Genomic DNA, 21,788 nt, shown 5'->3' on the forward strand with positions numbered 1-21,788 from the left:
GATCCACGAAGTTTATCTACATATTAAAAAGGAACTAGTTTGTGTCTCTATCATGAATGGTTACTTCGTTCTGGGTCTGGGTCATTGAGGGCATTACCTAGAATACCTACCTTCATGGTTTACCGTATTTTGGCAACAGTCTCCTTACTCTCGTATGGTATATGATTCAACACCTAGCAGCAATAGATTACCTAAAATTCTAGAATATCTAGTTAATGATTTCCTAGCTAACCAGATTGCCCGGAAGTTCAATGTCATGAGCTCTTCATGGTTTACCAGTATTTTGGCAACAGTCTCCTTACTCTCGTATGGTATATGATTCAACACCTATACATAGCAGCAGTAGATTACCTAAAATTCTAGAATAGGTATCTAGTTAATGATTTCCTAGCTAACCAGATTGCCCGGAAGTTCAATGTCATGAGCGTTAACACTCTGACTGGTAGCACAAACACAAGAGTGCTCCACATCTACCTCATCAGTCCCCACTGAACCCTTAAACTGGACTTCATACTTGGTCCACAACTGCGTACACCGAAAACTCCCCTTGTTTGAACACAAGCAGTTCTCAAACTTACACTTGATCCTATTGATGGTCTTGGGGAACCGCTGCTCGTTGACGTCCTTCTCAATCACGTACGGACACAACATGGAGGTCTTCTCAGTCTTATCCAGGAACATCTTGTAGCCTGAGAACCGCTTCTTCCTTGCGCCGCTGGAATCGTCTTCCGGAGCTTCGCGCCGCAGGCGAAACAGTTTACCTTTCTTGTCGCTCTGGACTTGGAGCTTAGGTCCCGAGGGGAGCCCCAGTTGAAGAATGGTGAGGAGTTCGTTTTGCAAGTCAGAAAACAGCTTCGTTTGGTCTTCCGGAACTTGCCCCACTATCTGCTGTCCCACTATCGGACTGATGTTGACGCCTAGCAAGTTTCGGACGCTAGCCATCGCCCGACTTACTTGGTCTTTGCTCCATCGTCCACTGGTGGTGGGCGTTGAACCATTCCGTTTGGAGTTCAGAAAGAGGACGCCCTTGATGCGGTTTCTCGTCGCGTGGCGCGTTGCCAGCGAACTCCTATCAGGGATCACCCTAATGGTTTCTATCCTGGCCACCTCGGCGCCAGTTCTGTTCCTGACCACCTGCCGTCGCAGCAAATAGTTCAAGTTAATATTCTCTATAATCCGATGATTGGGCATTGCTGAGACGCTGCTATCTCGGAGCTTTTTCCCTAAACTGAATTCGGTGTGGGATTTCAAATTGATCTGCTTCACAGCGAGAGGGACCGCTTTGGAATATTGGACGAAGACGAGGCAGCAAATGATGAAGATGTTGATGAAATGAGACAGGTGCCTGGTCAGATGCATTTCGATTTTGGTACGGTAGGTGAGCGACATGAAAGTATGCCGGACCGAAAGATACAACCAAGTATCGTCAAAAGTGTAAAACTAGTTGGAAATTGGCTTTTCGTCACAATTGTCGCATTTGGTTCAATTGGACTGGGATGTCTAAGGCTAAAAACAGAGTGTCTGTGAAATGAATCTTGTAAAGTAGGGAACGTGTGACTGTGGGAAAATACAATACAAGACAAGACGAGGCCTACCTACTCGTATGTAACAACGTCAATAAAACCTGCACTTAAAAATGTAAATGCAGTTTCTTTGTGTTATTATGTCACAACTTTGGTGCTCACTGCAACATTGTAGGATTTTTCCAAATATCTCAATAATCTTAACATCCAATGGTTACCTACCATGCTGGCACCGGTCGCTATGCGCATTTATATGTCATAGCTACTCATTTTCCTCACGAGGCTGAGTGGGCATGTTTACAAAGACAGGTGGCGAGTTTCATTGGGTTAGAGTTCGGACATCAATGTTCTAATGTTCCAGTTATGTCACACCTTTGTCCGTACGAACTTCACATGAAAGTGCATCCAACACTAACGTTTCAAACCTATTAAAAAAAAAAAATCACTGCCACCTTTATAGACCTATTGTGACCAGTGTTTTTTCCCTGCCTGCCCAAACTTTCAGGTTGTGGTTATGTACCGGGTTGAGATAGGCCATTCCCGTCCTTTCTTGGCGTGTGGAAAATGATGTGGTAACTTGACACAGCCTTCATGAGCGTGTAAAGTTGGCGGGAAATTCGAAATTTTGATTTTTTTTTTCCGCAACTTGTACAATCTGAATTCATTTTTTACTTTTTATCTCGAGTTTGCACGTTTATATTATACTTTTCATATATACCTACATATTAGATATTACAATCAAGCGAATTACAAAGCAAACAAAAATAGATATAAAATAAATTTTAAACATGGCCGCCGGGACAGAGGGTTAGAAAAAATACCCAACACTCCCACGCTATCCTTGCTTAAGTTACCACTCCAATGCAAAACTGTAGAAACAATATCCTATCTCACCTTGTCCGAGCTTATCTCAACCTGGTACATAAACACAACCTCAGTTCGGTTAAACAAGCTCCCCCAAGCTCCCAACCAATTTTTCACCAGGGGAAGCACCTCTCCTCATCTCTCTCTCAGTCTTCATCCCGGGTTCGATTGACGTAGGTTGGGTGTTCGGATATGCCACCGCTGCTCACCGCTGGTCTCCGCTCAAGATCCGGTTAAACAAGCTCCCCCAAGCTCCCAACCAATTTTTCACCAGGGGAAGCACCTCTCCTCATCACTCTCTCAGTCTTCATCCCGGGTTCGATTGACGTAGGTTGGGTGTTCGGATATGCCACCGCTGCTCACCGCTGGTCTCCGCTCAAGATCCGATTATTCGGGTGAGTTCCGGTCCTAACTTCGAAACGCGATGTAGCGTGAACCGCTGACGTCATCGACGCGTTTCACCGGTGCCAAGTCATCGGAACCGATGTGTGAATCTGTTCAACCGATTGAGATCAACGCGATGCCTCCCAATAAAATGAAGAGATTTGAATTGTTTTAAATGCTCGTCACAATCCCACTATCGGACTGATGTTGACGCCTAGCAAGTTTAGGACGCTAGCCATCGCTTGACTTACTTGGTCTTTGCTCCACCGTCCACTGGTGGTGGGCGTTGAACCATTCCGTTTGGAGTTCAGAAAGAGGACGCCCTTGATGCGGTTTCCTCGTCACAAATGTCGCATTTGGTTCAATTAAACTGGATTGTCTAAAGGTGGCGTTCCGATCCTAGCTGCCGGGCAGCGCGACCCGGCAGCGCTGCCGAGCTGTGCGGCCGCTGCCTTTTCTATCCTAGCCACCTCGGCGCCAGTTCTGTTCCTGACCACCTGCCGTCGCAGCAAATAGTTCAAGTTAATATTCTCTACAATCCGATGATTGGGCATTGCTGAGACGCTGCTATCTCGGAGCTTTTTCCCTAAACTGAATTCGGTGTGGGATTTCAAATTGATCTGCTTCACAGCGAGAGGGACCGCTTTGGAATATTGGACGAAGACGAGGCAGCAAATGATGAAGATGTTGATGAAATGAGACAGGTGCCTGGTCAGATGCATTTCGATTTTGATACGGTAGGTGAGCGACATGAAAGTATGCCGGACCGAAAGATACAACCAAGTATCGTCAAAAGTGTAAAACTAGTTGGAAATTGGCTTACGGTTAAATCGGGATGGGCTTACAGTTCGGAATGGTCCACTGAAAATTCGAAGCAGTCCACGGAAAATCTGGAATCTGGTTCAGATGGATATGATCTAGGAACGTCCAATGTGTTCCTCAACAAATGTCAATCGTTACTCCTGACGCAAGTAGATATTGACACAGTCTTGTTACTCGATCTTCACAAACACGAAGAAAAAGTATCCAAAATCTCAGCAGGTAAATCCAAAGTTTGTAGTAAAACAAAGTCACTTCACTTTCGGGATCAAGTTTATCGCGGATAATCCAACAGGTTTAGTAAAATGGTTACTTAGAAGATAAAAAAAGACTTGGAACTAGAAAAAAACACTTGAAATCTTGAAAAACACTTAGAAAGTCACAAAAAATGTTTACAAAGACAGGTGGCGAGTTTCATTGGATTAGAGTTCGGACATCAATGTTCTAATGTTCCAGTTATGTCACACCTTTGTCCGTACGAACTTCACATGAAAGTGCATCCAACACTAAACGCACACACAGTGATGTCGGTAACTTTTGATTTGATTAAGTCAACAAAAATGACACAGAATTTTGATAAATACTCGAAAGTTACACTCCGACGCGGGAAAATGACACAAAATTTGATAAAAACACACGAAAAGTAGAGCAACTTGATAAGACTCTCGGGGGAAAAGGCCAAGAAGTTGATTTTTCGCACGTGTTCGGAAAGAGGTTGAATTTCTCAAATGATCGAAAGCCATCCTTGGTTGGAGGTATTTAGTAGGAGGACACAAATTATGAAGTGAATAAAAGGCGGGGTACAAAATTGATTTCTAATCTTTTTTGGGGTGGGACTCTCGGGGGAAAAGGCCAAGAAGTTGATTTTTCGCACGTGTTCGGAAAGAGGTTGAATTTCTCAAATGATCGAAAGCCATCCTTGGTTGGAGGTATTTATAGACGTAGTCCAACTGAATCTTCAGGGAGGGCGGTCCAAAATAGATTTTGATGGACAACAATGGACATGAAAGATCTGTGCAGAAAAACGTTATGTTTTCCCCTCTTTTACGTAAATGATTTCCCCTCTCTCGAAGGCACGATTGTTATCTTGTGCATCTTCTTGTCTTGATAAGGTTCGGACAGTGGCGGGGTTATCCGTGGAAACGAGGGGCAGAACCGGTTTCCCTTCCTGTCTAAGGCGTTTTTCTCCACCCCTTCTTACCCCTACCTGAATTTATGGTGATCCTCGCTTGCATTAGTTTCTCTTGCAAAGACTGTCTCAGGCCATCCAAAGACCAAAGGACGACAGTCTGAGAATCAAGAGAACGCTACGTCCGGAAGCCTCGGCTCCATTCCGTCCCAAGAATTTAATGAAATATTTTACGTAAATTTTTAATTAATAAACAAATAAAATAAGAATATTTATGTGGATTATAATATAAAATACAAGATCACCAACAGATCGACCTACTGTGAAGTCGAACCTGGATAAAAACGAATCGCGTAAGCAGAAAACCTGGAATAAAATCATGGTCCCTTCGCTTTTGACACACAAAAAAAGAACTTTTTAAACAGGAAAATCGAGCCTCTATAAGCAGGAATGTTGTTTTCCTGAACCTCCTTACGCAGGAATTTGTTTCCCCTTTTGAAACTCTCACCCCCCGCCACTGCTGTCAGTTTAATGGTCCTCATTCATTGCAATGTGCGTACGTTATTCACTCAGTCAAAACGTTTTACTAGACTTCCATTGTTTTCAAATTAAGAGGGTTTTTGTTTGATTTCCATTTCCGACGAAGATGGAATTGCATATTGGATCCTCCGGTATAATCCGTTCTTGATAGAACTTGCTTACTCATAATAATAATAACCACCTCTAGTTATAATGCTACTAGCTGAATTCCGTCGCTTCGCTCCGGAATCCCGCTAGTTCATTCCGAGGCATGGCCAAACTTGTAGAAAATAGGTAATAAAAAATACGGTCGCGCTGCGCGCTCCCTATTAGCTGCATAGTTATCAAACTAAAATCATAAACGAAACTCAAAATGTTGGTCGAGAGCGGAACTTTTCTCTCCCGCAGTCTCTGCACTCTGTGTATTTCTTATGGAGATGTGACTTTCTAAGTGTTTTTCAAGATTTCAAGTGTTTCTTCTAGTTCCAAGTCTTTTTTTTATCTTCTAAGTAACCATTTTACTAAACCTGTTGGATTATCCGCGATAAACTTGATCCCGAAAGTGAAGTGACTTTGTTTTACTACAAACTTTGGATTTACTCTGTTGGATTATCCGCGATAAACTTGATCCCGAAAGTGAAGTGACTTTGTTTTACTACAAACTTTGGATTTACCTGCTGAGATTTTGGATACTTTTTCTTCGTGTTTGTGAAGATCGAGTAACAAGACTGTGTCAATACCTACTTGCGTCAGGAGTAACGATTGACATTTGTTGAGGAACACATTGGACGTTCCTAGATCATATCCATCTGAACCAGATTCCAGATTTTCCGTGGACTGCTTCGAATTTTCAGCGGACCATTCCGAACTGTAAGCCCATACCGATTTAACCGTAAGCCAATTTCCAACTAGTTTTACACTTTTGACGATACTTGGTTGTATCTTTCGGTCCGGCATACTTTCATGTCGACCGATTTAACCGTAAGCCCATCCCGATTTAACCGTAAGCCAATTTCCAACTAGTTTTACACTTTTGACGATACTTGGTTGTAACTTTCGGTCCGGCATACTTTCATGTTGCTCACCTACCGTATCAAAATCGAAATGCATCTGACTAGGTACCTGTCCCATTTCATCAACATCTTCATCATTTGCTGCCTCGTCTTCATCCAATATTCCAAAGCGGTCCCTCTCGCTGTGAAGCAGATCAATTTGAAATCCATAGCTACTCATTTTCCTCACGAGGCTGAGTGGGCCCCGCAACAGCCAGTCACGGAATCAGTCATTTGCATGATACAAATTTCTTGGCCCCGCCGGGAATCGAACCCGGGTCTCCCGCGTGCAAGGCGAGCGCAGTGACCACTACGCCAATAAAATCATAAACGAAACTCAAAATGTTGGTCGAGAGCGGAACTTTTCTCTCCCGCAGTCTCTGCACTCTGTGTATTTAGTGACCACTCATGGGAGCTGACACCTGCACTTAAAGTGATCTCTATTCGTGCAGCCCCGCAGAAGTAGCTGTCACAGAATTCTGGAGGTTCACATGCTGAATTCATTTGGACACGGATAAGTATGTCTAAGATGTGTTTACAATACAATAGACCAATAATAGCTCAGTGAACTCTAGATCTCGACAAGAAAAAGAGAGTTCACTCGACGCGACGTCAAATGCACCAGTTCTCAATCGGTTAAGTAACGTCCTGCGTGGTTGATATCTGGATGGGTGGCCGTCTGAAACATCACGCAGTGATCCACCGTGTTCTTGCATTCCTTTTGGAGGTGTCCCTATCGGTCGTTAGGATGACGTCATCCTTCTGAAGAAACTTCCTGGAAAAGCCCTGGACAATCAGGCGGCAAATCAAAAGCCTTACCTTGAAAGCGGTCTTGTTTAAAATACAATAGACCAATAATAGCTCAGTGGACTCTACATCTCGACAAGAAAAAGAGGATTCACTCGACGCGACGTCAAATGCACCAGTTCTCATTCGGTTAAGTAACGTCCTGCGTGGTTGATATCTGGATGGGTGGCCGTCTGAAACATCACGTAGTGATCCACCGTGTTCTTGCATTCCCTTTTGAGGTGTCCCTATCGGTCGTCAGGATGACGTCATCCTTCTGAAGAAACTTCCTGGAAAAGCCCTGGACAATCAGGCGGCAAATCAAAAGCCTTACCTTGAAAGCGGTCTAAAAATACACCCCCTTATCCGCGCGCAACCTCTCCAAACCAAATAGAATACAATAAATGGTAAAATACCATCTATTTCTTTTGTACCAAACACACGAACAAAGAAAAACCAAACAAGATAAATTACCTCCTTAGGTAACATCATAAAAACAAAATAGAAATCACAAAATAGTGTTTGTTGTTATCTTTCAGTGAGTGGTCATTCATTCATATATTGGTTCTCATTATTAAAAATACCTAGAAAGTAAATTTCGCCAGCCTAGTTAGCTTAGTTGGTAGTGCGCCTGCCTTGTAAGCGCTAGGCCGCGGGTTCGATTCCCGCCCGGGGCGGATTTTAGACAATAAATGGTAAAATACGATCTACCTATTTCTTTTGTACCAAACACACGAACAAAGCAAAACCAAACAAGATAAATTACCTACTTGGGTAACATCATAAAAACAAAATAGAAACCACAAAATAGTGTTTGTTGTTATCTTTCAGTGAGTGGTCATTCATTCATATATTGGTTCTCATTATTAAAAATACCTAGAAAGTAAAAATCAAAATACGGGCAAGACGGGCATTTAGGTACATATCTCTTTTGTGGAAAGGGACAAACGATTTGTTTGATATAAGTTAACGTCACATTACGTCTGTGTAATAACTGCTATGATTTTCAGTGCTGAGGGTTTTACCCTTCGCAACAAGCTACCCGCTTACATTAAACTCACCCAGACTGAGTGAGGCCGGGAAAAGCCAGCAACACGCGAATAACCAAAAGTTCCGGATACGCGAAAGTTATCAATTACGCGCCACGTTACTGAACTTCAGTGACCCAAGGTTTTTTTTTTTTTTTGGAGATAGAGCGATCAGTGTGTGAACTATGAAATGTGAATGAGTGAATGGATCTTGTTCTTATAATATAAGATATGACAAAGTATCCCGTTCGGAAAATATCATTCTGGATGTTATTCTATTCCATCTTATTTTACAGGTCTTTCCCGTTTTCTAGCAGTCATAAGTTTACCACGTGCGCGAGAGCATCGAATTTTAGATCATCTCTGTTATCAGTGTCCTGCTGTCCTGCCTCATGGAAATCTGGATTCAACTAGTTTTACAGGTTATCAATAGCGAAAAAACATTCGGTGTCTATCTCTTTTTTAATGGGTTTGATCGAGGGAACAGTGACTGCTAAGGTCTTACCGTCCCGAAAGCGAATTCTCTTAAGAGAGAAAGAAGACAGGATAGGAGAAAGCCAGCCGAGAACGACCAAAGCTCCTTACAGGTAGAAACACACTCCTTTCACGTTACGCGAGGGCCGTTTGGCTATCATGAACGAAATTACCTACAATATTATGGGAAAACATTGAACTACATCTTCCTGACTCCTCTGAGCTCACGTGACGTGATGTTATGGTGGGTCCAGACTTGTGCAATGCAATGAAATTCGTTAGTTTGGACGTGTTTGAGAAAGTTGCAGCAAAGTTTTTTGAACATAACTGGAATAACTGATGCATTTACGTAACGTGCTATCGCCGCTCCGCGCTGGCCGTAGGAATGAACAAATGGAAAGACAGGTTCTATCATGAGGTTCTCTTTTTGGACAGACTTCTCTGAAGTCTGAAACTCTTCCTTTTCAACTCACATCAATCCTTTGTTTTTCTCCTTACGGTAGGTACCGTTGTTGTCCCTTTTTGGGGTATTTTGGGTTTAGAAATTTAGACAAGTTGTGTTTTGTCGTCCATTCATCACGCAAAATGGCTCATTCATTATAATGGTTACCCCTATGTTGTATTCATTTGAGTTGTCATTCTATTACACTCGCCACTTACCTTGTGACCTTAAACTTATTGTGTGGAAAATTACGGGGTGTTCCAGTAGCGGGTTTCAAAGAGATCTTAGGAGTGATAACTTAAATATGTATATGTACCCTGAATTTAAAAAGTTTATCTTCAGAGGAAGCCAATCTATGGAGAATATGGAGATACACGGGCTTATTGGAACTTGGCCTGGTGCGCTCGGATCTTGAAAATAAAGAGTACCTATTCCCTCAAGAGTTTGAAGCAACGAGGCGCCCGGTTATCCAGAAACACCCTGTAGTTCTTGCGTTTCAACAGGATTTGGACTTTGGACACCCGTTTCGGTAGTCTCAGATCAGCCTTTGTGGCGCCACTCTTGGGGTTTTTTCAGCCCATTGTTTTGTGACATTCGGATCTTGAAAATAAAGAGTATTCCCTCAAGAGTTTGAAGCAACGAGGCGCCCGGTTATCCAAACACCCTGTAGTTCTTGCGTTTCAACAGGTTTGGACTTTGGACACCCGTTTCGGTAGTCTCAGATCAGCCTTTGTGGCGCCACTCTTGGGGTTTTTTCAGCCCATTGTTTTGTGACATAACACATTGTTTTGAAAAGGTGAAGGCCGTGACAATAGACACATTAGAAATGATCTAACCTGAGCGGTAACGGGAAACACCCTACGACAGTGTTTCACAAACTGTGTGTATCCAGGTCCCCCGAGGTTTACCGCGAGATTTGAGATGTTTCTGGGTAAGGCAAAGATCACAAAACTGATGAAAGATAAACCCTAGGCCAAAATGGAAAAAAAGGACTGCGGCGCTTTAAAGAAAATATTTTTGTTCATTCTTTGACGACATTCGTGTACATATTAGGGGCTTTGGGAGTGCGGTGGAAAAATTGGAGTCTCGGAAAAAATGCCGCGATGGCAAAAACTTTGAGAAGCGCTGCCCTACGGTTTTCTAACAATGAAACACGTAAACAGATCCTTCTGTTTTACCCGTTAATGGCTTCATAGAAACAGCATGATAAGGAAGAAAGGTGCTGTCTGGTCAAAGGTCTACAGAGTGGCTAAATCTTAGAAATACCTTGGAATACCTTGGAATATTGACGAATCTTAGAAATACCTTGGAATATTGACGACTTTTTCGTTCTCAGTTTTGACGACTCGACCTTGGGAAATACCCTACCTCTTTCCTCCCTCTTGGTTACCGAGATTTCAGACTGCTAAGGTCTTATCGTCCCGAAAGCGAAGAGAAAAGACGGGATAGGAGAAAGCCAGCCGTTCCGAGAACGAGCCTTATCTGTTCAGGATAAAATCCTCCCCGGGCATTAATCGAACCCGGGGACTAGCGCTTACACCTATAAAATGAAATTCCTTAAGCTACAATACAAGGAGATAAATAAATGGATGGTTTGACTTACCCACTATGAAAATCGCCAAGTAAGATCCTCGTGATTGTGTCTGATATGGTATCATAAATTGATTTCTGTTGATCATTGCAAATAAGACAACTTGTTTCTAATCACTCCTTTTCACAAAACGGACTTGTATCCGATTTGACGGGACTTATCGACTGATAAAACACTTAGGTTAAGCTACGCTCGGCTTTGCGAAAATATGTATGGGGTGGGGTTCGAATCCCACTGTGAACATTTCTTTGTACATAATTTTATCATTTAAAAATGTTTTATGGATAGCCATAGTTACTTTTTTCATAATTTTATAGTTTATACCTAGTTGGAAAAAAAATAATAATAATAAATAAAAATATGACTACTGTTTTAGCTTTTTTTTAAGAGCTTTGACAGAGGGAACTGTAACTGCTAAGGTCTTATCGTCCCGAAATCTAAGAGGGAAGGAAGACAGGAAAGGAGAAAGCCAGCCGTTCCGAGAACGAACATTATCCGTTCATCGTTGTAGGTTTGGATAAACTTTTAGGCCGTTTTCCTTTAGAATTAACTAAACTCACGGTTGATTGAGTGGTAACGCGCTCCCTATGCAGAAGGTCCCGGGTTCGATACCCAAATCCTTCTTGCAAGAAAGCGCGTTACCACTGGACCAATCGCTAAATTTTATTCGAAAAAGTAATCTCGAAAAAAGAACAGTTTAGCTGAAATTAGCGGCGAACAAAGACACTTTCAGTGAGTCGCGGTCACAATACAACTGATTGTAATAATCAGTGATAACGGCCGGTTCCTCTTATCACTGATTAAGTGATTAATCAGAGAGAAACAATTAAATAATGTAGGTATTAACAAAGTGCTCTAAATATAGAGTTGCCAAAGGACACAGCATAAAATTGGTCTTTTGAGATTTTTACTCTTCCTCCTTGGGCGCACCAAAATTACTCATTCGTTCCTGTTCAGAAGAGAAGACCCACCAGTTTGTGACGAGTGCAATGTCCCCTTAACAGTAGAGCATATTGTCCTGTCCTGCCGAAAGATGCGTTTCCGCCCCAACTCCTTCCTGAATTCTGCCCTCCCTGATGTCCTCAAAGATGATCCAGACTCCGTAGCTACCCTCATGCGTTTCTTAATGAGAAACAACTTCCCGAAAGAACTGTAGGCCACTTTATTTATTTGCCGCAAATGGCCTTTGATGCTAACTGTGTAAAAATAAAATAAATAAAATAACTCTTTCTCCTTTTATGTAGAGGTATGTTCTTCATTGATTCTTTTAAGAGGTTTGACAGAGGGAACTGTAACTGCTATGGTCTTATCGTCCCGAAATTGAAGAGAGAAGGAAGACAGGATAGGAGAAAGCCAGCCGTTCCGACCGTTATAGCAGTTACAGTATACCTATAAAGGTATATTTTCTTTGGATAAAAGGATTTTTCAGTTGTATTCGTAAGCGCTAGGCCGCGGGTTCGATCCCCCCCGGGGCGGATTTTATCCTGATGGGATAATGTTCGTTCTCGGAACGGCTGGCTTTCTCCTATCCTGTCTTCCTTCTCTCTTCAATTTCGGGACGATAAGACCATAGCAGTTACAGTTCCCTCTGTCAAACCTCTTAAAAAAACCCCTTAAAAAAATAATGAAAAAAATAAATGTACATGTACGAAGAAGTAACTACTTGAATAAGTGCATGATAAAAAATGGAATGAAAATATCTAAATTTGAAAATAGGTATAGTTACCTATGCTGATATTGAGTGAATAAATCTTGTGAATGGAAGGTTACCACTAGGCCCTTAGAGCTTCATTCTGACTATGCAATATGTACTGTTGTTTGTTTTCAGATTGCAGATTTGACGTTGAAATATGGGGATCTCATAACAGAAGTGGTAGCTTGCAACACTGCCACAGTTATACGAGTCAATAAGAGTGATATCTATCTGCACTACCAATATGAATGTCGTAGGTTCTCTCCTTTCCATCAGAGGTAAATATTTTTTTCTAGGAGTTAACGTCACTGTATTACTGCTGGGGTTTTTACTGACGGAGGTTTTACCCTTTATTTGGCAACAAGCTCTCCCAAGAAGGTTAGTATTAATATCACTGTATAACTGCTATTTTTTTATTTATTTATTATTATTATTATTATTATTATTTTTTTTTTTCGTAATCAGGTTTTTACATTCGGCGACGAGCTACCCGTCCAGATTCCAAGCACGCTAAATTTTAAATGTAAATGCAGTTTTTTTGTGTTATTATGTCACAACTTTGGTGCTCACTGCAGCATTGTAGGATTTTTCCCAATATCTCAATAATCCTAAAATCCAATGTTTACCTACCATGCTGGCACCGGTCGCTATGCGCATTTATATGTCATAGCTACTCATTTTCCTCACGAGGCTGAGTGGGCCCCGCAACAGCCAGTCACGGAATCAATCATTTGGATGATACAAATTTCTTGACCCCGCCGGGAATCGAACCCGGGTCTCCCGCGTGCAAGGCGAGCGCAGTGACCACTACGCCATGGGAATAGAATAGAAATATAATCCTAATGGATTGAGAGTGATAAATGAAAATCGAACACAATATCCTCTCAGAGTGCGCCAAACCTGAAAGTTTGGAGTTCAATATATACAGTATGGACAAGGTCCCGCAGGTCTAGTATCATTTCAGTCTGGGCGTCCAAAGGGTTTTAAACCCAAATCCTTCCAACATTTACTATGGATTGGAGCGTTGGGGAAGTCTTCTGACTAACCCTATTAGGGTATTTTAATATACCACGACGTGCGCCGAAACCAGGTCAAAACAGAACACATTTACTTACTTACCGTGGCCGCATTTACTCACTCTCCGTCAAGCGAGCTTGCTGGCTCGCCCCGTGTCACATTCAGACAACGCGCACCGGCCAGCTGAATCACTCTCTTCATTCTTCTTTCCCCTGGCTCGCTGGTGCGTCCAAAGGGGCTTAAACCCCAATCCTTCCAACACTGTGCGATAGGCATAATTAGAGCTTTATTTAGAATTAGACTGTCAGCTTAGAACGCGTTGTCCCATATGCTAACAGTTAATAAAAGGCACATCTGTTTAAAGTTCCTCAGTCAGACATCCCCAATATGGGACACAGCATCTCATTAACTCATTCTTTTTTATTTTTTGCCATCTTTTCTTCTCTATTGTCCCCTATTCTTTCTTCAGTTACATATTTCTTTCTTCTTCTTTATTGTTATTTCTTTTAATTTATTATGTTATGGCTGTCCATGAATTGTGAATAAATATACTTGAGTATTTTGTTGAAAAAAAAGACCAATCCAGACAGATCCCCCCTGTATGTATTTAGCCATCTAGTCAGACCGACCTGACTGACGCATTTCCATTGAATCCGCTGAAGAAAAAGGTTTAGCCTAGCGTGCAATGACGCAAATAGCATGGCACCATCCCAACTTGAGCTAATTAAATAAATACGTGTCTAATTAAATAATGTAGAAATAAAGAACATAGACTGAGATTAAATAAATAAAATAAAAATAACATAAATAAAATGTGGTAATTATTGCAATACCTACCGTACAGGAATTGGTATTTATTTATTATTATTATTATTTTGGTACTTTTTAAGTTTTAAAAGATGAGTGTTTCATCGCTGTTTCTTTCGTAGTAAGGAAGTAATTGCTATAGGTATGTACATTAGATTCGCGGGGCCCGTGGCCTGTGTCGTAGCATGTCAGATGGGCTATAAGAGATATAGGTACCTACTTCCCATTTAGGTGCTGGGTCAACACGAGAACACCATATTATTTTGGTAGGTACTTTTTAAGTTTTAAAAGATGAGTGTTTCATCGCTGTTTCTTTCGTAGCAAGGAAGTAATTGCTATAGGTATGTACATTAGATTCGTGTGGCCTGTGTCGTAGCATGTCAGATGGGCTATAAGAGATATAGGTACCTACTTCCCATTTAGGTGCTGGGTCAACACGAGAACACCAGAAAGTAACCCGTAGAAATATTTGTTATCGAAATACGAGTGCAATTTTTTCGTCGGCTCCGATAATCCAACCCAGGATCTTCTCCATGGCAAGCAAACGCTTTGGGCTGTCCGTGCCTCTATAAATTTTTATCGGGTTCGATTCCCAAAGACTGACTTTATCCTAAACAGATAAGGTTCGTCCTCGGAACGGCTGGCTTTCTCCTATCCTGTTTTTCTTAAATTCTCTCTATACGTTTTCGGGGTGATAAGACCTTAGCAGTTAAAGTTCCCTCTATCAAACCCCTTGGAAAAGAAGAAGAAGAAGAAGAAGAAGAAGAAGAAGAAGAAGAAAAAATACAACCTAAAATGTCATTAATCATTGTCAATATTAATTATCAGATTATCACTTTCTTTGTTGGCTCCGATAATCCAACCCAAGATCTTCTCCATGGCAAACGCTATGGGCTGCCCGTGCCTTTATAAATTTTTATCGGGTTCGATTCCCAAAGACTGACTTTATCCTAAATAGAAAAGGTTCGTTCTCAGAACGGTTTTCTCCTATCCTGTCTTACTTAAATTCTCTCTACGTTTTCGGGGTGGTAAGACCTTAGCAGTTAAGTTCCCTCTATCAAACCCCTTGGAAAAGATGTCGAAGAAGAAGAAGAAGAAGAAGAAGAAGAAGAAGAAGAAGAAGAAGAAGAAGAAGAAGAAGAAAAAAAAAATACGAAGAAAAAAAAATACAACCTAAAATGTCATTAATCATTATCAAAATCAATTATCAGATTATCACTTTTCGGGGTGAAAATCTCGATTCTGTAAAACCTTATCCAATCTCTAAATTTACCTTTTCAGACATCCTGTATCATTCAATCCATCCTGCCTTTTTGGTCACACTGTATTCAGCTTTTCGGGTTTAAAATCTCGATTCAGTAAAACCTTATCCAATCTCTAAATTTACCTTTTCAGACATCCTGTATCATTCAATCCATCCTGCCTTTTTGGTCACACTGTATTCAGGTGCGTGAAGTTAGCACCACAACTTTTGCTGCGAATTTGTACCAAAGCCCATCATTTAGTACCCATTTTGTTCCATCAAACCAGCCGTTCCGAAAACGAACATTATCCCATCAGGATAAAATCCGCCCCGGGCGGGAATCGAACCCGCGGCCTAGCGCTAATCTCTAATGAGTTATCTAAATAAAATCTAATGGTGGGCTAAGTAATCTATGTTAGGTTTGAGATCACATAAAAAAGGTTAAGTAGGGGAGGGCCCTCCTAGAACCCTTTGAGGTCAGGACCTTTGGTTACCTTTTGCCAGGACAGAGTTTGGTTAACTTTTGGATTCAGCATTCTTATTGGTTGATTTCAAACTTTTTAGCCAATCAGCTTGCTTAATATCAGAGTTGAACTCGAACCAAGTTTTTTTTTTTTTAAGAGGTTTGACAGAGGGAACTGTAACTGCTATGGTCTTATCGTCCCGAAATCGAAGAGAGAAGGAAGACATCTGCAGGCTTACTTCTATGAACGATATCCTCAAGATTCATAAATTACGTGAAGAGCCCGTGCGAAGAAAGATGGTTTTGTTCTTGACGTCAGCGCACAGAGATGAGTCTAAAAATAAAATAGAATAGAATGTAATGTAAAAAAATGTAAATGCAGTTTCTTTGTGTTATTATGTCACAACTTTGGTGCTCACTGCAGCATTGTAGGATTTTCCCATGCATCCTTTTCAATCGATTTCCATATTTCAACAATCTTTTTTACACTGGTAATGTGGCCACTGGCCACAACTAACTCGATTAATTAAAGTAGCTACTCAATTGTCCTCAATAGGCTGAGTGCACCCTGAACTCCAAGAGCCGAAAAACTTCGAACCCAGGACCTGTGATGCCCACTCGGCCACGGAGTTTGCTTTTAATTTGAAACTTTATTGACGGGACGAACCCAATAGGTAGGTACCTACCTACTTGATAATAGAGATAGAGAAAAAAGAATCAACGTTTTGTGTAAGCATTTCTTGGAAAATGACACGGTTTTAACTTGTATTTATTTTTTTCGTTATTTCATTTTCAATTACATATTTTTAAATTTAATTATTTTCAATTACCTAGTTTATCGTCCTAATAATGACTTGCTCTTACATAACTAATATTGGTCGCTTGGCGAGAAATAGAGACATGAAGAGTCAGTTTAGATAGAGGGATTGAAGTAGAAAACTGCAGATACGGTATCTAATTATTATTATTATTTATTATTATTATTATTATTATTATTATTATTATTATTATTATTATTATTATTATTATTATTATTATTATTATTATTATTATTATTATTATTATTATTATTATTATTATTATTATTATTATTATTATTATTATTATTATTATTATTATTATTATTATTATTATTATTATTATTATTATTATTATTATTATTATTATTATTATTATTATTATTATTATTATTATTATTATTATTATTATTATTATTATTATTATTATTATTATTATTATTTTTTTTTTTTGCTAGCCTAAGTTAGCTTGGATGGTCTGCCTTGTAAGCGCTAGGTCGCGGGTTCGAATCCCGTCCGGGGAGGATTTTATCACAACGAAATAAAGTTCGTTTTCGGAATGGCTGTCCTGTCTTCCTTCTCTCTTCGCTTTCGGGACGACAAGGCCTTAGCAGTTACAATTCTCTCTATCAAAACCCTTGAAAAAACAATGGAAAATTTGGTTCTAATTGTCTAATCTCTAATGAGTTATCTAAATAAAATCTAATGGTGGGCTAAGTCATCTATGTTAGGTTTGAGATCACATAAAAGAGGTTAAGTTAGGAGAGGGCCCTCCTAGAACCCTTTAAGGTCAGGACCTTTGGTTACCTTTTGCCAGGAGCCAGGACAGAGTTTGGTTAACTTTTGGATTCAGCATTCTTATTGGTTGATTTCAAACTTTTTAGCCAATCAGCTTGCTTAATATCAGAGTTGAACTCGAACCAAGTTTTTTTTTTTTTAAGAGGTTTGACAGAGGGAACTGTAACTGCTATGGTCTTACCCTCCCGAAATCGAAGAGAGAAGGAACACAGGATAGAAGAAACCCAGCCGTTCCGAGAACGAACATTATCCCATCAGCTTAGTTGGTAGGATAAAATCCGCCCGGGCGGATTTTATCCTACCAACTAAGCTAACTAGGCTGGCAAAAAAATCGAATGAAACTCACGACAAGTGAGAAAGGGACTTTACATATACAACAACTTTACCAACACCGGTAGCCACCTACCTGTACACTCCCGAGTTAGCCGTTTCTTAACATTGATACACAAGAGGACTGTTTTGTCCCAGGGTACAGAAGTTTCGAACGAGTCTCCAATGAAGTAATAGAGACTTTTTTTATAGTCAACATGGTTGAACCAATGAGATTCCGCTTTGAACGTCCACACTTACTCCACAAAGAGGAATCTCACAATCTCAATGGTTCGGCCATGTTGACTGTAGAAAAAGTCACATAATCGAACACGGCTCTACATGACTAGATTGGAAAAAAGCGGGGGTGGGAGTACTTAAAACTAGGTGGTAATAAATAACGAATAACATCTACTTAATTTATATAGGTACCTTATTGAGGGGTAGGATGAAAGAAGGTCAAAAGACGACTTTTGCCCTTTTTTCATCCTGCCCTTCAATTAGGTATATTCCTTAAATTAAATCTATAGGTAACAAAGGTAGGAGAGGTATCTAATAGTAGAAGCAAGCACGGGATTCGTGCTCAGTTGGTCATGGTCATGGTCATGGTCACCCATTCAAACAGACAATTACAGAGACACTTTTTCAAGGACTCTGAAAGGAGACATGATCTTAATGTTAAAGGCTCCTTCAGTATACACTTTTTCGCAGCACATGAGCACAACACCGGGTTCCATCTGAATTTTGCGATTTTGTCAATAGCTCTAGTGTCGGTTTTACTCCCAACATCAGAAATAAGGCCTGTTCACACCGCGCACAAAACGGATCAGTCGAAAATGAACGCCAGCACCGTCCACACGTACTCCGCAAACTTCCGCTTCTCTTTGCTCTTACACGTCGCGATCTTTTCCTGCCCGTGTGCCTCGTCCTTTGGCTTTATCTTCGGCAAAGATCGGAGACTCAGCGGCAAGTACAGGTCATTCGGGCTCACTCGCTGCTCGGCTAAAAAGATCACATCGATGTGACTCAGGTTGAAGTTCTCCCACGAGTGAAGGCTTCGGGCGTTGTCGGCTCGCTTCGTGCAGTTCCGAGTGTTCTCGTTGACTCGCGAGGCGTCGTTGTTGTTGGCGCTCTCTTGCGGATTGTTCGCCAAGTTCTGCGCGATCATGTACAGATGGGAGTTGTTTTGGCGCAGATAAATTAAAAAGTCCACCTCGTACTCATGAAACAACGTGTTCGTCTCACTGTCGTGAAGATAGCTAATGAATTCCTCGAACCTATCCATCGTCAAGTACTTAATGGTAAATAGAATTCTATCACAGTTTTGATCACTAATGAAGCGACGCTTGTTGGCAACGCTGATGGGGGTTTGCGTCTGTTTTAACGTATTAGTGACATACGCGTTAAGGAATTTGTACAGGGCAAGCTCGTCTTGGACTTGGAGGCAGGGACGGGAGAAGATTTGGCACAGGGAGTGAATGCTGGGGATGCTATCGACGTTTCGGAGGGAGGTGAAGATCTGTTGGGCGTGGTGGTCGATGAAGAGGAGACAGTTGTAGCACAGCATGTTCAGGATGCGGGTGATCGTCTGGAAAGAAGAAACGAGGTCGTCAGAGCAGGAATATTTAAAAATATAGGTGCATAAATAGGGGAATGAATTGGACAGCATTAAGAAATAAAGAACCATATAAAAATATGTATTAAATTATTTCACCCTTTCTGAGACTCTTTTTCCCTGTTCTAAAATAAAATTCGGAATACGGGAATCAGTTTAACCACTGGGTCGCGTGGTATAGCGCCTGTACCAAACCACTAGAAATAGAAGATGACGCATTCCCAACCATCAAAGGTTTAGAGTTCAGTTTAGATTGGACCCGAAAGAAAGTACTCCATATTCCATTTTATTATTATTTTCTTACCTCCCCTCTGCTGACTAGCACTTCCCCTACCGTCCCCAACCTCTGCTGACTTATCTTCTTACCTCGGGTGACTCGTTCCCAGGCTGCATCAAGTCCAATATACTCTTATACTGCGCCTTGATCCTCCCTTCCTCCCCCGACCCTCTCCTCTGACTGAACTGCCCTTCCCTCTGCTGATTCAACTCCAGGACCTCCTCCGCCGGTGGTGCTGACGGGACCAAATGCCCCAGTCCCCGACTCGCGTCAGCATAGATCTGCACGCTGGCGTAGATATCCAGGACGTTGTCGACACTCAGATGCTGATCCAAGTAGAAGACACATTTGCGGATCAGATTGGTGCAGAGGTATTTGTCTGCGACGTGCAAGATGTCGAGAGTGGAGGAAACAGTGAGAAATTCGATGTCGTCGTTGTACAGAAACCTGTGAGAGGAAGCAAAACAAATGTTTAACTATAGTTAATCACCTAATTAGGTAAAGCTGGGTACATACGAGTACATCAAATGAAAATTCACGAAGTTACGGAGTCCTCCATCATCCCCCAATCCCCCAGCCAGACTGAGCTAGGTAGTTTTTTTTTTTTTTTTAGCCCCCACTTCGTGCTACAAAAACACCCTTCAAGTGAAGACCGAAGACCTTGTGATTCTTGAACCTACTTGATGAAATAGTCGAAAGCTCTCCCGGACACATCCGTGATGTGGACAACCCCAGGGTCCTCCGTTCGATTCCCGGCCAGGGCGCCGAAAAACATGGCCTCAAACACGCTGTTCTTGTCCGCCAGTAGTCGGCGGTGTCCCGGTATACGCCAGACCTCGGGTTCGACACCCGCTAGGAATGTGACGTCACTGGCTAGCTCGTTATCAAGCAGAGGGTTGTTGTGACTGCCACCCATGGCTCTGGAAATGAAGATAATATGATATCATTATTATACCACTATAATCGTTATAATTAGTGGAAAAACTCAGTAACAGGGGCCCCTACATTCTCAAATTGACTTCATTTTGGGTACAGCCCTGTAAACAGTACATCGAGCCCAAAATGGCTTTTTGACCATGTACTGATCTAACATAGATTTCAAGGTGATATTTCAAATCCAGAAAAAGGCCCAAAAATGAACTAGCAAAAAGTCAAGATATGACACTGAGACTGGCTTTTCATACAATTAGCTTTTTTTTTTCGTTGCGTTGCTAGGATATAAATTTTGTCGAACTCCAGTTGCAAAACTGCACGAAGTCGACTACACCAAACAGGACTTTTGTTTAGTCTCTCTCTCTCTCTCTCTCTCTCTCTCTCTCTCTCTCTCTCTCTCTCTCTCTCTATTTTCCTCTATAGGAGTAAAGGAACTTTACAGTCCTATGCGAGCAGTATAAATAAGCACTATTATTATTATTGTAAGCTCTAGGTCGCGAGTTCGATTCCCGCCCGTGTCGAACTTTATCCTGAATAGATAAGTCTCTCGGGACGGCTGTCTATGTCCTATCCTGTCCTTCTGTCTTCGATTTCGGGATAAGATCCCAATTGTTTCAGTAGGTATCTAGGGAACTGTTAAACCTCTTCTTTGGGGCAAAAACCGAAGTAAAAAAAATAATCTTATATTATAAGAACGAGATCCATTCACATTTCACACACTGATCGCTCTATCTCGAGAACCACAACACCTAGAAAGCTAAAATTTGGTAGGAATATTCCTTTTATGGTCTAGGTGTGCAATAAGAAAGGATTTTGCGAAAATCTAAACCGATCCTGAGATATGATCAATTTTTGATCGCTAAAATCACCATAAGAAATACACAGAGTGCAGAGACTGAGGGAGAGAAAACTTTTCCTCGCTCGCCAAATATTTGAGTTTCGTTTATGTTTTTAGTTTGACAAGTTTGAACACCTTTTCCGTACCGGAAATCAATAGTTTGAATCTTTGTAACGGTCTCGGATGAATCGAATAACCATCCGCAGACGGAACATTCGCGGTCCGGGCGCCAACTAAGGGCCGGGCCCCGCCTAAAATAGGACTACCCTATTCAAGCAAGAGCCTTGCCGACCGAAAGAGGATAAGACAGAAGGAGAGAGAAGCTAAAGCCTGCTATTCTGGTATCTGTCAATGTCCAATGGAGACAGTTGGGAATTTTTTTTTTTT

General features: G+C 41.3%; 2 protein-coding genes and 1 long non-coding RNA gene across 3 annotated transcripts in view; all 3 read right to left on the reverse strand.

Moving 5' to 3' along the window:
- Positions 1-387: 387 nt before the first annotated feature.
- Positions 388-3,764, reverse strand: LOC113471079. Its single transcript, XM_026829959.1, has 2 exons — positions 3,242-3,764; positions 388-1,107 (listed from the first exon to the last, which is right to left on the reverse strand). The coding sequence occupies exons 1-2, from the start codon at positions 3,521-3,523 to the stop codon at positions 388-390; spliced, it is 1,002 nt and encodes a 333-aa protein (XP_026685760.1). The 5' UTR covers positions 3,524-3,764.
- Positions 3,765-10,660: 6,896 nt separating this feature from the next.
- Positions 10,661-11,351, reverse strand: LOC113471078. The gene is made up of 2 exons (XR_003393914.1): positions 11,254-11,351; positions 10,661-10,775 (listed from the first exon to the last, which is right to left on the reverse strand). It is a non-coding gene; the product is annotated as an uncharacterized LOC113471078 (long non-coding RNA).
- Positions 11,352-17,986: 6,635 nt separating this feature from the next.
- The window catches only part of LOC103518050, a 7,435-nt gene continuing 3,633 nt past the window's right edge, over positions 17,987-21,788 (reverse strand). Inside the window, exons 2-4 of the mRNA XM_008483106.2 lie at positions 20,311-20,553; positions 19,720-20,077; positions 17,987-19,326 (exon numbers count right to left, since the gene is read on the reverse strand). Coding sequence (XP_008481328.1) covers positions 18,565-19,326; positions 19,720-20,077; positions 20,311-20,553 — 1,363 coding nt within the window. The 3' untranslated portion in view covers positions 17,987-18,564. The remainder of the gene's footprint in view (positions 19,327-19,719; positions 20,078-20,310; positions 20,554-21,788) is intronic.

Source organism: Diaphorina citri, unplaced genomic scaffold (assembly GCF_000475195.1).
Source record: "Diaphorina citri unplaced genomic scaffold, Diaci psyllid genome assembly version 1.1 scaffold2059, whole genome shotgun sequence".
NCBI classification, from domain to species: Eukaryota; Metazoa; Arthropoda; class Insecta; order Hemiptera; family Psyllidae; genus Diaphorina; species Diaphorina citri.

Coding starts and splice junctions, on each gene's coding strand:
- LOC113471079 (XM_026829959.1), bottom strand. CDS start 3,523: ATGTCGCTCACCTACCGTATCAAAATCGAAATGCATCTGACCAGGCAC. Junction 1,108..3,241: donor GGAACAGAACTGGCGCCGAG/GTGGCTAGGATA, acceptor ACTGGCGCCGAG/GTGGCCAGGATAGAAACCAT.